Raw genomic sequence first — 15,719 nt, 5'->3', positions numbered from 1 at the left:
CGGAAAAAAGGTGTTTTCAAAATTTCCGACTGAAGTGCTGTAAAAATGAAAAATAGCAATAACATTTTTGTTTCTGGATAAAAACCTATAATTTGACCACTTATTTTCTAAGTTCAAGCATTTTCAATACAATGGTGACGGTTTCAATGCAAAATTTGATAAAATATGTGATTTCAAAAATTCCCGCAAAAGCGATATCTTGACACAGACTAGGCTAGATAAAGCGAAGTTTATTAGGCAGGCCGATTTTATGCTATATCTTGTCTGAGGGTAGGATAAATACATTTACTATCAACTCATGCAGATAAATACAAAATTACAATACACAGAAACTGAGATAACCTCTATGTAACAGTTGAGATATTTTATCATATACCGGAATGTATACATTGTTAACTTTGAAATAGATATATTGCTATTAATTATGCTGTTAAACATGAATATATTTTCATAAAGCTTTTTGATAAACGTAAGTTATTTTTCACAGTTTAATCATACTATTGTATTGAATTAACAGTTTCAAATATTAAGTAACTTAAAATAAAGTTAAAACATATCGAAAAGTGGTACCGGAAGTCAAGGGGGCATTATGGGATCAAAGAGAACAGGAAACTCTTATTACTACGATGATGATGATGATGACGAAGAAAGTAAATTGCTCCGAACCATTCCACCAGGAATCTCAGCCAGGTATTTATGATGTTTTATGAATTTATTTGACTAATTTACAATTAAACTTTAAAGTAAAAGTTTTATTTTTAATAGTCAGAGTCGTATAGTTAAACGTACATTAGTCCTTTGTTGTTGAAGTACGCAATAGATTTTAGTAAATTTTATTTTTTTTCGTTTGTACCACTTGCACAGCGCTGTTTTCAGGTTAAACTTCTTATACAATTTCTTTTTATCCCCCCGCCAAAGGCGAAGGGGATATTAGAAATGCTATCCGTCCGTCCATGCGTGCGTGCGTCCGTCCGTCCGTCCGTCCGTGCGTCCGCAACGATCTTTGTCCGGAGCATAACTCCAAAAGTACTGGAGGGATTTTCTTCAAACTTCATACACTGATAGAACACATTGGGAGGAAGTGCAGTGTGCAAGAACAATAACTCTACCTTGACATTTTTTGAGTTATTCCCCTTTATCATATTTTCTTAAAAAATTTTGTCCGGAGCATAACTCCAAAAGTAATGGAGGGATTTTCTTCAAACTTCATACACTGATAGAACACATTGGGAGGAAGTGCAGTGTGCAAGAACAATAAGTCTGCCTTGCCTATTTTTTGAGTTATTCCTCTTTATCATATTTTCTTAAAACATTTTGTCTGGAGCATAACCCCAAAAGTACTGGAGGGATTTTCTTCAAACTTCATACACTGATAGAACACATTGGGAGGAAGTGTAGTGTGCAAGAACAATAACTCTACCTTGCCTATTTTTTGAGTTATTCCCCTTTATCATATTTTCTTAAAAAAATTGTCCGGAGCATATCTTCTTTATGCATGGAGGGATTTTGATATATCTTGGCACAAATGTTTACCACCACGAGGCGGAGTGTCGTGCGCAAGAACCAGGTCCCTAGGTCTGAGGTCAAGGTCACACTTAGAGGTCAAAGGATACAAGAATAAAAACCTTGTCCGGAGCATTTCTTCTTCATTCATAGAGGGATTTTGATATAACTTGACACAAATGTTCACCACCACGAGACGGAGTGTCATGCACAAGATCCAGGTCACTAGGCCTAAGGTCAATGTCACACTTAGAGGCCAAAGGTCAGATACAAGAATGACTGTCCGAAGCATTTCTTCTTCATGCATGGAGGGATTTTGATGTAACTTGGCACAATTATACACCACCATGAGACGAAGTGTCATGCGCAGTTCCCTTCTTTAGAATTACTTCCCTTTGTTGTTACTTTAAATAGCTTTTTATTGTAACTGTTTCATTACTAGTCGTAGGGAAAAATCGAGACCACTTTTCTGTAGTACATCAAGCATGCTAAATCCAATTTTTTCAAGATTTTTGTGTGGACTTGCATTTTTCTTTTCTTTTTTTTTTTTTTTTAAAGATTAACTTCCCTTAGTTGTTACTATAAATAACTTATATTGTAACATTTTTATAATTGACCCTAGGGAAAAAACAAGACCACTTTTCTGTGGTACAACATAGATGTTACTCTCCTGGGTTTTAGGTGTATTTTATTAATTTTATTATATATAAGGTATCTCTACCTAGTAAGGAGTTTTTTTTGTGGACTTTAAAAAACAAAAGATTTACAATGATTACTAAACAACCACAAAATTAACATTCCATTTGCAAATACAGCTGCTAGAGTAAAGAAATTTGCTTTGACGGGCATATATTATGACATTCTGGCACTCTTGTTCCCTGTTAGCTTTCCATTCCTTCTTTTTTACAGTAGCCATATAGAAAAACATCATAGCTATACTGTTCGTGAAAATTAATAAAATTTAGCAGTAAACCACCTCACTACTGACTTATTCTTTCTTCCACATCTTAAAACCCCTTATGCGGACCATATCCTTCAATTATAATATGCCCGGCGTGGGGATTAGCCATGTCTGACATGGCTTTTGTTAGCTATAGAACGAATATGTGGCTTAAGAATGCATGCTTACCTAATCTTATTAATATTAAAAGTAAAGTGATACCATTTATCTTTATTTTCTCTTGCTTTAGAACACATAGCATCAGTGGTACACAAAGTGTTATTCTAGAACCACCGGAAGTAAACAAATCAAGATGGCGGTCCATTCGTGTTATGTATCTGACCATGTTTCTTAGCAGTGTTTCATTTTCAATATGCATGTCATCACTGTACCCGTACCTTGAAATAGTATGTATGATATATTGTCTAGCTTTTAGATAATCTTTGAAGAATACAATGATATCTGATTTGATAAGATAAGTCTTACTTTAAATACCAGGGGCCGTATTCATAAAGCATCTTAAGTATAAGTATAAGAAACTGATTATTTACTTAAGTATTACTTGGGTAAGAAATCTATTTTACTTAAGTATATTTGTTAGTCATAAAACAACTTAATAAGTAATTCTTGGCTTTTATTGTGGACGAAAAAAAAAAAAAAAAAAACATTAATTTCAGACAGATACAACATGCACAACTGTGTTTAAAGGCCTTTTATCTGAAAAAAAAAACAACACTAATTTCAGACAGATACAACATGCACAATAAATTGTGTTTAAAGTCCTTTTATCTGAAAAAAAAACCACTTTAATCGTACTCACGACGCCGTTTTGTTTTCTGACTTCAGTCATGTCTTACGTATCTTAAATAAGCTATTTTATTAATAGGACTTAAGTTTTTTACTTAGACTTAAGCTGAAATCACCACAAACTTAAGTAAAATCTTCAACTTAAGTCAAAACTTATACTTAAGATGCTTTATGAATACGGCCCCAGTAGTTTGTGTCAGGTAAAATAAGGATAGAGCTAATTGTAAGCTTTCTAAACATCTTAGATCTGTTAAGTTTAAAAATGTCATGACTTATATCTATTTACATTTGCAAACTATATCAAATACCTTGGTTTAAATCTTGAAAGCTTATAAAAATTTTATGAGGGTATTTTGAGAAGTTCAAGCTGCGAATTTATTTTCAGTGTTTGATAATTAATACAGTCGGTGACATTCTTCTGATACCTGTACGAGTTGCTGTAAAATAATTATAATTCGTTTTTTTAGCTAGACCCGAAGGCCAGTACCAACTTCCTTGGTTGGGTTGTGGCAGCGTACAGTGTGGGGCAGCTTGCAGCATCTCCGTTTTTCGGGGCGTGGTCGAATTTCCGATCGAAAACACGAGAACCAATCATAGTCTCGCTAATTATCAATGTCTTAGCAAATGTATTGTACATGTATCTAGAGAGTATTCATAAAAATGCAAAAATATACCTCATGTTGGCCAGAGTATTTGTTGGGTTTGGTGCAGGTATGTGAAAGTTTTATTTTAGCTTTAAGCTGATTTTAAAGGGATCTCTTTAATGATTAACAATTTTACGTTATCCTTTAAGAAAGTTCCATCAACTTTTTTTTCTTTCGTGTTATTCTTTACACCGACACATAGGGTAGTCATATGGCAACTTTCCAGCTATTCAAGGTGAAGGAAGAACGCCGATGCCCCTCCATACATTAATTTATCACAGGTAGGCATCTGGATAGAACCATCAGCCTTCCGTAAGCCAGCTGGATGTCTACATCCCATGGAGAATCCAATAGCCCAAACGAGGCTCGAACTTAATCGGTGAGGGGCAAGTGATTTGAAGCCAGCGGCCTTAACCACACGGCCACGAAGGTCACTTTGTTCCATGAATGGTTGTTTCATAACTTCATATCGTGTGTATACATTTAGGTAATGTGGCTGTGGTGAGATCCTATGTGTCAGGAGCGACCACGATGTCAGAAAGAACATCAGCTATGGCGAACATGTCTGCATGTCAAGCAATCGGCTTCATTATTGGGCCATGTAAGTCAGTAAAACATTTAATAAGCTGTATTCCTTTAACATTCTTCTTCTTGAAAAACAAAATGAATTCTATTTTCATACTGGTATTTCGTAAGTTCATACTCACTGAAGATGTCCCATTTATCTTCTATAAATTTAAAATTTCGCGGGGAGGACCCTGGACCCCTTCCCTTTTTTCTACTCTAGTTATGTAGCCGCGAAATGTGTACATTTCAACCTGATTCTCTCAAATTCTTTATCAGAGATGTCTTAAAATGCACCATTTTGTCTTTTATAATATCAAAATACTCTTGGGGAGGACCCTTGAAATCCCATCTTTACTAGTATACCAATTATGCAGGCGACTAGTGCAAACTTTTTAACCTTATTTCCTCTTCTTTTTTTTTTTCGAAGGTTGTTTACAATGCACAGCTTTGACCCCGAACACAACCCTCTACGTGAACTCCAATTATGTAAGCAAGTAGTGTGACATTTTGCTCAGATTTTTGTCTGAAATCGCTTGAAACTAACACAGTTGTATTGTATTGTAGGCCTATAGTGTCAAAACTTTTCAAGACCTGAACTTAGCTCCAATATTGCAGACGAGTTGTGTGTACATTTCTAAAATGTTTGTTAAGATTTTTTTATCTGAAATAACTAAAAATACACCATTTTGTCTTGCAGAATTTCAAACAAAATCTCAGGATGGGCCCCTGTAACCCTGCATTAACAACATATGCTACAACTCCGCGTGATTTCTATGGCTGAAGAAAAAAAAGTTCAAATTAACTGATGACCTGTAAAATCGTAGTTTGTACCTAAGCCCATATATGAAACACTATAGCGTAGTCACACCCGTAATTGTATAGTTGCTAACAACAAGTTCAGTTACAAGGTTTACTACAACTTATATTCTTACTTTTTACTCATATAAAATCAAAACAGAAAAAGGATAACGAATTTTACAACACAACTTTTGATAGCATATATATACTGTATCTTGGGGTCTCACAATTAGATCTCGTCCAAAGGACTTGCAGTAAAACATTTTTGATTGGCATTTAAGTTATAATTTTTATCTACTTTGGTGGCATGGCAGATATTACACATCACGCACTAGCTAGAATATTGATTAGATAGACATCATATATACCACGTCTGAATTAACATATTACTAAAGTTACGAATTATGAATTTAAACGCACGTGATAAAGCATAAAAAATACAAGGAAACTGTTAACAAGGAACGCGTTGTAGCACACATATAACATCTGTTGTTTACAACATTGCAAAAAGAATTCGTGACCCGGCAAATTGCCGGTTACATCTTTAACTTTAAGACAAAATTGAAATGCAATAAACATGTAATACATACATGTACATTGAATGGACATTAAAAGGAAATAAAATCAATTACAAAACAATAATTCATACACACATTACAATACAAATATGTAACTATGTTACAACTCTTTTTCCGAAAGAATTCTGCCTCCGTGTTTTTTCAGGGCTGGTCACGGCACTGATGTTTTAATCATGTCTGTTTTATAAAAGATAAGGGTAAAGGTCTTGCTTATTATCGTGTCACCCCTTTTAAAAGGGCTAGCCAATTTGGGTTTATGAGACACACTTATTGTACGTACCAACTGCCTCCCAACTCCTAGCACTTTGCGAAGGGCCGGGCGGATAGAAGTCGGTAACCGTTCATCTAACTTGCTCGTGGCTCACGAACCGGCCTTTTCGGAACGAGTCCCATGACAAACATCCCCCTTCGACCTCCTGATCCCGCGGAGAACGCCTTAACCACTGTGCCACGGTCACCGGTAAGTGTCAATATAAAGATAAAGAACATGGAAATGTGAATAAATACAAGGGCCAATCTCCTCCCCCCCCCCCACCCCACCCACTCTTATCACCTGACGACTCGTTTTGTAGATTCCCAATGACAGTCGTTTTCATATTAAGCTCAATATATGCATGTATGAAGAAGAGGTTTTGACATGTTCATTTATAACAAAACATTTTATACTTTGCGTTGTTTCTGTTTATGACCTTGAACTGAAGGTTTAAACTTTTTTTAAATCCTACTAGGACTGAACTGTTTTGATATCTGTCTTCTGGCCTGTTTCGTCGGGCCCTTAAGGGTGTTTCTCTTGTTGCTCCGTCTTCTGAAAAGGCATTGAGTACATACGTTTTTGGTTCTAAATGTTTGCTTTTTATATATTTATACACGAGCATTTTTATGTTTTACATGTCATGCCTTTTTGTTTCCATTACGTGTGTTAGAGTTTCACCTGGAGGGGATTACTTTTATTTACACTGTCCCGTGTGGGGGTAAGAGTGAGGTTGGGTGTGCACCATAAACCGGTTTAAGCTCCCCAGTGGTGCTTTTGCCACTGACCGTTCCAAGGCGGTGCCCCACTGTGTTCCTTTGTTTGTTCGTTTTGTCCTCATCATGTTGGCTTTTTGTGTGTGCGCGTGTATGTGTATATGTGTGTGTGTTTGTGGTGTGCACGTCAGCGTGCTGTAGGTTTCGTTTTGGGGAGGCTGCGATTTTGGTACGTGGCATTCCCTGTTTGATATTTGTCTTTGTTTTTTGTTCTTGGCCCTGAGAACAAATTGTTGGATATTTCTGAAGGAAAGAAAACTGAAATAACGGTGCTGAAGGCAAGAATCTGATATGTGTGGGACATTGACAGCCAAAGACAGTGTACAGAGACGGACAGACAGACAGATTGAAATATTGAAAAAAGCTCGTAGAACATGAAATGCCCCCTCCACCCCTTGATGCATTCAGTAACTGCACAATGAACAGAACCTTTTGGGTCATTGTGCACTGAACGTTTGACGTTCTGACTTCAAATCGAAATAAAGGGTCATTAACCAGTCATAAATGACCTCTAGATCAAATCTGATTTTAGACCAAAGCATTCTCTTGTTATTTTACAAAATATTTTAACTGTTCTAGGTCAGTGTTTTACCTTTGATCTACTGATTTCAAAATCAACAGGGGTCATCCGCTGGTCATGATCAACCACCCTATCAAGTTTCGTTAATTTCGTGATTCTAATCCTAAGCGTTCTCAAGAATCATTCGGAAACGCTTCTACTGTTCCGGATCGCTGTGAACTTGACCTTTGACTTACTGGTCTCAAAATGAATATGAGTCATCTATTGGTCATGATCAGCCAACCGATAAAGTTTCGTGATTCTAGGCCTAAGGATTCTCAAGTCATCGTCCAGAAACTGCTTGACTGTTCTGGATCCCTGTGATCTTGGCCTATTGATTTCAACATCGACAGAGATCATCTGCTGGTCGTGCCAAATCTCCTTATCAACTTTCAAAATCCTATGCCAAAACATCCTTGAGATATCATTTGGAAACGGTATACCTGTTCTTCGTCAATTTGACCTTGACCTTTGACCTACTGACCTCAGTATTAGTAGTGGTCATCTGCTGGTCATGATCAAGCTTTCTATTAAGTTTCGTGATTCTAGGTCTAAGCGTTTCCAAGTTATTGTCCAGAAACTGTTTAAATGTTCCGGGTCACAGTGACTTTAACCATTGACAAAGTGACCTAAAAATCGATAGAGATCATTTGCTGGTCATGACCAACTTTCTTATCGACTTTCATAATCCTATGCACAAGCATTCTTGAGTTATCATCTGGAAACTGTAGACCTGTTCTTCCTCAATGTGACCTTGCCCTTTGACCTACTGACTTCAAAATCAATAAATGTCATCTGCTAGTCATGACCGACCTTTCTTTTAAGTTTCAAGATTCTAGGACCAAGCGTTTCCAAATTATCTTCAAGAAACGGTTTAATTATTCCTGGTCACTCTGACCTTGACCTTTGACCTACTGACCTCAAAATCAATAAAAAATTAAATTTGCTGGTTATGACCAACTTCCCTATCAAATTTCATGATCCTATGTTTAAGCGTTCTTGAGTTATCATCCGGAAACCGATTGTTCAACATATTAAAAGACCGAAAGACAGACAAACCGACTTCTGAAAAACAATATACTCCTCCTTCTTAGAACGGGGGCATAAAAATCGGGCTTCACAACTAATCAACATGTCTACTTACAACATCGTTTTCTGAAAGATAGCTAAACAAAACTATTCAAAAATCAAACTTTAAATGTACCATTATAAGTGTTGTCCAATTTTTCTATAATTTTGCAAATTCAAGGGCCGTAACTCTCATATATGCATATCTTTTTCAATTTTTAGCCCCAAGACTGATTAATAATTTCCTCCGACATACACTTCGCATAAAATGTTGGGAATTTGTATTTCATAAAAAAGTATATGGTGGGTGTTGTATACTAATACCTTTTATAAATGATTTCAAGGGGCATAACTCTGACACTTATTATTTACCATAAAAGGCTTGGTAGAGGTGGGTTCTACATCTAAAGTGTTCCGTTATAGATATTAGTATTGTATTAGATAAAGATCAAAACTCTTCTAAAAAGTGCACAATTTGGCTATATTTTCAGCCTTAAAGCCTACACTATTAACAGTTAACATAAGTTAAGCCTTAGGTTACACTTATTTATTGTTGCTTACTTGTTCTTCTACTGAAAAAGCGGGTTCAGAATTATTCTAATTTTTCCATGTTATTACATAATGTTAACATACTTCGTTTATCAATGTTTTTGCATATTTCAGTAATTCAAACGGCATTGGTACCAATTGGGTTCCCCGGACCCGTACGCTCAGAGTACTTTCACTTTGATATGTACACAGCTACAGGATTCTTCAGCGCTCTTCTTGGTACCGTGAATATCGTGCTACTTCTACTTGTATTCAAAGAACATACTGTCAGTGATGATCAGTTCTCGCCTATAAATATACAGTCTGCAGGTAAAATTCCAAACTGTAGGATCTGCATTCTTTAATATTCAGAGTCTGTAATTAAGACTTTAATGAAAGCATTTTTTCAAAACAAAATGCGAATGGATATAACTCTTACAACTCAAATAAGCATTTCTATTTGATAATGATCAAATATGTATTGAATATTATAGCTTTTTCAAGTTTAAATGTCAGAATAAGATTACATGAGATACACGAAATAAAGAGATGTTGACCTTATTGGTTATTCATTACGTGCCCTTAATTGGTATAATGTCACTAATCATTAAAATAATGTCTCACTTAATATTAGAACTTAGCAGTTCTCTCCTCAATCCTCCATCCCCAAACACACACACCCTATACAATTTGAACAACCTGTATTTGTTATATACTACCGAACACATATATATTGATTTGATGTCATTTTCATACATTTTAGTCAATGAGAACTCTGAAGAAGCGTCTACAATGTCACCAGATTATTTCGCCGTCATCCCATCAATAGTCCTCTTTTTCTCTGTTCTCTTTATATTTGCAGTTTTTGAAACGTATGTATTTTTTTATTCTGTTTCTATTTTATAACCGAAGCTTTATTTTCAATACCTGTAACCAACTCAATTATTCAACAACAGAAGTGAATATATGTAAAATTTAAGAACAAAAATGTGTTTGAAGGAACTTAAGCCATTGAAAGAGTTCAATTTGCAATGAAGCAATACGATACCTGTATTTTGAAAACTGAATTAAAATACTATTCGCCGTTTAAAAGCGTCAATGAATTATTATATCATAAGTTTAAACTTTGTTGAGAAATATTTGAAATGCTTTACTCCGCAACAAAATAACTAGGTTACTTCCCAAGTAGTGATAATATGTCTGACGTAGTGTAGTATTGCTTTAAAACGCGATGAAGCGATTTCCTGACATTCTTCGTTGTGCTGTTGCCATTATCAGCATATAAAGTTTTCATCTTGTCGTTGTGTCTTCTCAAACAATTCATTACTCTTTTAAAACAGAATAGCTACACCCATGTCAATGCATATGTTTGCTTGGAAGAAGTCCGAAGCCACCTTGTTCATTGGTTTAATGCTCGGCGTTTCCGGATTTATATCAATCTTTGTATTTGCTGTAATCAAAAAGCTCTCAACAAGGTAAGTTTTGCTCTGATACTTCCAGTATATTAAACGTAGTTGATATTATTTACATTTTACATTTGTGGGTTCTAGCTTTGCTTGGGTTGTTGTGTGAGGAAGCCAAATGGCTTGTGGAAAGACGACGATTTCATCCAGATCGTTTTCACGCAATTAAGTTATTTAGCAGGCTTGCAAAAGGTATGTGGGTCTTCTCTGCTACCACACATTGGGCCTTAGCCGATTAATTCGAAAGAAACACCAGAATTGTTTTGAATATTATGGACTAGTGAATTTGACATTTTACATTTTCGTAAATTTCACGTACACTAATTACTCCTCTCATAGCCCAAAAACACGAGGATAAGGATAAGGATAGCAGTCAGTTCTGTAACATATCAATTTTTATTCCTCTAAAGAAAAAAACACAATTTGGACGTTGAATTTGCGATTGGAAATATGACGTGTTATTGATATTGATTGTTTTCAGAGTGAATGAGCGTTATCTGTTGTTATTTGGTTTCATAATGTGTCTTGTTGGATTTGTGACTTACCTGCCTTGGGGTCACCAATATCCAGAAATACAATACGCCGAGATGGAAATAGCAGGTGAGTATCTCTGGGTGCTGTAGGTTATGTGTAACCATTGTGCATTTGGACCCAACACTAAAAAGTAGTAAAACATGAAATTTTTCAAACGTGTGATGGTCAATATGATGACCTTCGTACGACCTACATTTTTCTAAATACTTAGTCAGGCGAAGTGCCCACCGTTGAAACTTTATAATTGAACAGACCTAAAGATATCATTGTTTCTGTTAGACTGTAACATTGCATTTTTCTATAGAAAAAAAGCTGGGATCCAGTAGTTTTTTTTTTATTCTTTAAATGCTTCTATAAATAATGTTTTTACCTCTAAGCATGAGAAAAGCATAATTACTACAGTAGATTTAAAAAGACCCATAAAATCCCTTTCAATAATGCATCTTAATCCTTACCCTGCTAAATTTCTATAATGGACTTAGATCTACCCATCTTTAAATTTCGACAGTACCATTAACTGTTAAAGGGGTGCTTACCAAAAAGATACTGGCTGAATGGCGAACAGTGCAGATCACTGCAGACTGCACGGATGTGCAGGCTGATCATGATCTAAACTGGTCGCATAGGCGGAATCAATCGTGTCCAGCATGATAAGGAGTCTCTTAGGAGAAACTCAGTTTAAGGCCTTGTCAATCCTCAAACTCCATCTGACTATAGATGATCTCTTTCCTTACTTTACTTAATATCGTTTTTGTATATTTCAGAAACAACAATAAATAACACCGTCATTAACAACACATTACATGAGAATAATCTTCAAGACGCTACCACCAATAACAACCATTTAGACTTGTATTTGCCATACGATAAACCTTTCTCTAAGTCATCTGATGAACAAATAAGCACATTTGTTAAAAATAACTCTCCTGTGGTAGCTAAATATTTTAACCCAAACAACAATGTATTTGATTTGAATAACAACCATGACAAAAGTGCTGGTGAGACTATGGACACGACGAAATTAACTTATCAACAGGCGGTGAACAAATTTTTGTTTGACGAAATAACAATGAAGCCAGAGAAAACGTCAAACCATTCTAGCCCGGAAGCAGTTGGCTGTCCGTATTACTACGACTGGTGTATGTACACACCGGTCATCTTTTTGTGGCAGTTCTTTTTAGGGACATTTTTCGTTGCGGTTGGCTACCCGACGTGTAATGTAATGTCTTACAGTATATACTCAAAGATTCTGGGACCAAAACCTCAGGTAATTATTCTGTTATACGTGATTTATATGCACTTGCTTTATTGTGAAAACTGCCCATATACCGAATCTCAATAAGCTGAGTCGTGCAACATGTGAAGAGCCAAAATAAGAATTTGAGCCGTGCCATGAGAAAATCAATATAGTGGGTTTGGGACCAGCATGGATCCAGACCAGCCTGCGCATCCGCGCAGTCTGGTCAGGATCCATGGTGTTCGCTAACAGTTTCTCTAATTGCAATAAGCTTTAAAAGCGAACAGCATGGATCCTGACCAGACTGCGCGGATGCGCAGGCTGGTCTGGATCCATGCTGGTCGCAAACCCACTATGTTGGTTTTGTCATGGCACGGCTCATTCATTGTCCAAGTATCGTCCATTCTATATCAATACAAAAAAAATGAGTTTTAATGGATGTTTTTGAAACGTGGACGTGTGCAGATGATGAAATGTAGTCAGATTGGTTAATATATTCATTTGCCATGTAAAGAAGCTGTAGAAGTTGAAAAGTGATATGTCTGCCTATTAAAATATATTTACACTTTATATATATAATACACTACAAATGACATGATATATACACACCAAAACAACACCTTGTTGGACGACTTGCCTCAATATAATTTTAAATATAATCGTATATATCTTTATATCAAACCTTTTACTAAAATTCATGACAACCACTGTAAAACACCAAATATTTTCATTCTATTTTATTTACAAGTGATGTACTGTAAGTACGATTTAAGGTATATCTATAATATTTTTACACCAGCTTTCCATTGCCTGATTTACGGTGATTAAAATATTTTTAAAATATTTACTATATTTGTTTTATCTATAGACAATGCATAATCATTACAATAATTATCAATGAAAAAAGTTTCTAAATTTAGATGGTCATATGACAAAATAGTTTGACAATACTAAGAGTATGGTTATACAAATGTCAGTATCTCCTGGTACACTTGTGATCACATTTCATGTTACATTTTATCGCAACATTCTTAATAGTTGTAAATAACATGACATGTGATACTATTATCAGTTGCAACAAAGGGATAAGAAAATTGGTTTGAAAAAAACTAAAATGAAATCTAAAACTGCGGGGATAGATAACCAATGGGAAAGGCCACGTTCCAATAAACCAATTCCCCCACCCATCCCCTCAATCCGCAACCCTATAGCAGTACATGTATAAAATACAAAGAGATACTACAACATGAAGTCAACGAGGAAGAAAGGAACAAATAAAGGTCAGAAGTGATACACAACCTTTGAACAGTCATTAGTAATATCATTGTCATACATAATCATGATACATTTTGTCCCATTCCCAGTTATAATCACAAATTCCTTTGATATCTATAAGAATATAACTGGTCGGAAAGACAATTTAAGACTACCTATAAATATTACAAAAATATGTACCTTTGGTTCCATTCGTAATAACAATTTCTTCTGGAATGAACAGAAATATGTATGCATACGTCGAAAAGATTACTAGAGAACAAATAGGAAATAATGATATTTTCCTTCTTCACGTTCTACCTTTTTATCATAGAAGTATTTTAGAAATAAAGATTGTCACTAAATTTCTACTAAAATATTCTTTATTGAAAATTTCTTTGAAATTTGGTATAATTCCATTTTCCATGTGGCAAACTTAAATGATTGTCTTACATTGTAAATTATTCGGACGATAGAGGATTTTTTTTCTGTATACAAAAGCAGGATAATTTACGTTCTCGCTAAGTGTTTGTCACAAATGAAAGAATTTAAATGAAAGTCATTATACCTCTTGGATCAAGCGCATTTGTTACCAAGACCATAATCTCAGCATCTTCAAACCGAAGTATTTAATAACAACAGAACGCAAGACCAGAATTTACTTTTCAAAGCTTGATTTTTGAACACATTCATCCAAGTCACTTATATTAAATAAAAAAGAAAATATCTAAATGATAATGTATACTTTCCAAACGTGAAAAAGTACTCGATTTACTTTTCATTGCTTTCTTTTCAGGGAATCTGGATGGGATGGTTAACGGCTGCTGGCAGCCTCGCTCGGACACTTGGTCCTGTATTTGTGAGCCAAGTCTACGACGCTTATGGACCAAGAGTGACATTTGTGTCTTTAATTGGAATTATTATTCTAACAATTGCTGGGTTCGGCATCTTTTTTAAAAGACTTGTGCCTTTTAAAACGGCACGACAACCAGTGATAATCGTGGAAGAGCCGCCTAATTGAACACGAATAACTCATTCAGAAGTACATAACTAAATACTCATTGATACTTTTAGCTTGAACCATATATGTCTTTTATGTTGTAGTGTGTATATGTGATGTAATTGTATTTGATTAGAATAATGGTTAAATTATTTAAATTTAAAATGCTTATTGCAAAATGAATGAATAGCAGAAACTTTTTACACTTGCAAATGCATTAAGTGTCTTCATTAATATATTTATTAGCTGTTATACTTAATGTATATTTTGTTCAGTCGTATTTTATTGCTGGAATGGCTGCACTTAATGTCTGTAGATAATATATCATTTTATCTATTGAATGTGTATATCTAGACCCGGTGTAGTTTTCCATTTGTTTAAGGTAAGACATGAGCACCTGCCGATGTTAAATTTGATTTGCTCTGACACGAAGGTAACTACTTCACTGAAAGAAAATCTGTTTCGCAGTATCACTTAGTTTTATTCTGTATGAACAATGATACACCACATACTGTTTTGTTACATGTTTACTGTTAGTTAAATATTGAAATGTTACTTTAAAACATGGTTCATGTTACTGTACTCTGATACGTTACACCGGGATATAAAGACCAATTTCATTCGTTATAGATTTATTTTCTGAATTGTTCCTAGTAATTAAAATATTATAAAAATATGAATGAAGAATTGGTAGAACCAAAAAAAACAAACGCAAACAAAAACACATCTGCAGATCAAAATGCACCCACATATTACTTGAAGAAGGATAAGGAGTTCATGCTGCATCAATTAAAGAGAAAATATGTCGTTGGAAAGGTAGCACAAACGTGCAAGTGCAACTACAAACGCGCCACACCTCAGTTTACCGTTGGATGGACTCGGTGTTGGTATATTTTCTGGTCCTTTGAGATCATGGGTACATTCTATATAACTGAAATAATAAAATTCCGCTTAAAAACAAATCGGTGTTAGAGAGCGAGAAGGATGTTGGGTATTTCACTACTTCTGATGAACAGACTGTGCATACGGCCAACGGAATAACCTGGTACATTGTAGAGAAACAACATCCTGCCTTCTCTGAAGCCATAATGAGATTAGAAATTGAAATTTTACATGGTTTCGTCAAGGTTAGAGGTAAAATGAGATTTTGTTTAGAATTTTAATGCTTGGCAACAATAACTTAAGTGTAACGTACACTCTGTCACCAGTTAGT

General features: G+C 35.2%; 1 protein-coding gene across 1 annotated transcript; it reads left to right on the top strand.

Annotated features, from left to right (window-relative positions):
• The first annotated feature begins 293 nt into the window (after window positions 1–293).
• LOC123558611 (major facilitator superfamily domain-containing protein 8-like) lies at window positions 294–15,131 on the top strand. The gene is made up of 10 exons (XM_053544211.1): window positions 294–690; window positions 2,694–2,850; window positions 3,718–3,961; window positions 4,382–4,495; window positions 9,154–9,348; window positions 9,782–9,890; window positions 10,359–10,493; window positions 10,963–11,081; window positions 11,780–12,282; window positions 14,303–15,131. The coding sequence occupies exons 1-10, from the start codon at window positions 590–592 to the stop codon at window positions 14,525–14,527; spliced, it is 1,902 nt and encodes a 633-aa protein (XP_053400186.1). The 5' UTR covers window positions 294–589; the 3' UTR covers window positions 14,528–15,131.
• Window positions 15,132–15,719: the final 588 nt, after the last annotated feature.

This window comes from Mercenaria mercenaria, chromosome 5 (assembly GCF_021730395.1).
Source record: "Mercenaria mercenaria strain notata chromosome 5, MADL_Memer_1, whole genome shotgun sequence".
NCBI lineage: Eukaryota > Metazoa > Mollusca > Bivalvia > Venerida > Veneridae > Mercenaria > Mercenaria mercenaria.
This window is presented reverse-complemented; position numbering and strand designations above follow the sequence as displayed.

Excerpts from the sequence above, each read along its gene's own strand:
- LOC123558611 (XM_053544211.1), top strand. The coding sequence starts at position 590 with ATGGGATCAAAGAGAACAGGAAACTCTTATTACTACGATGATGATGAT. Across the intron at positions 2,851-3,717 it reads TGTACCCGTACCTTGAAATA|CTAGACCCGAAGGCCAGTAC; the intron begins GTATGTATGATA and ends TCGTTTTTTTAG. Across the intron at positions 10,494-10,962 it reads ATCAAAAAGCTCTCAACAAG|AGTGAATGAGCGTTATCTGT; the intron begins GTAAGTTTTGCT and ends GATTGTTTTCAG.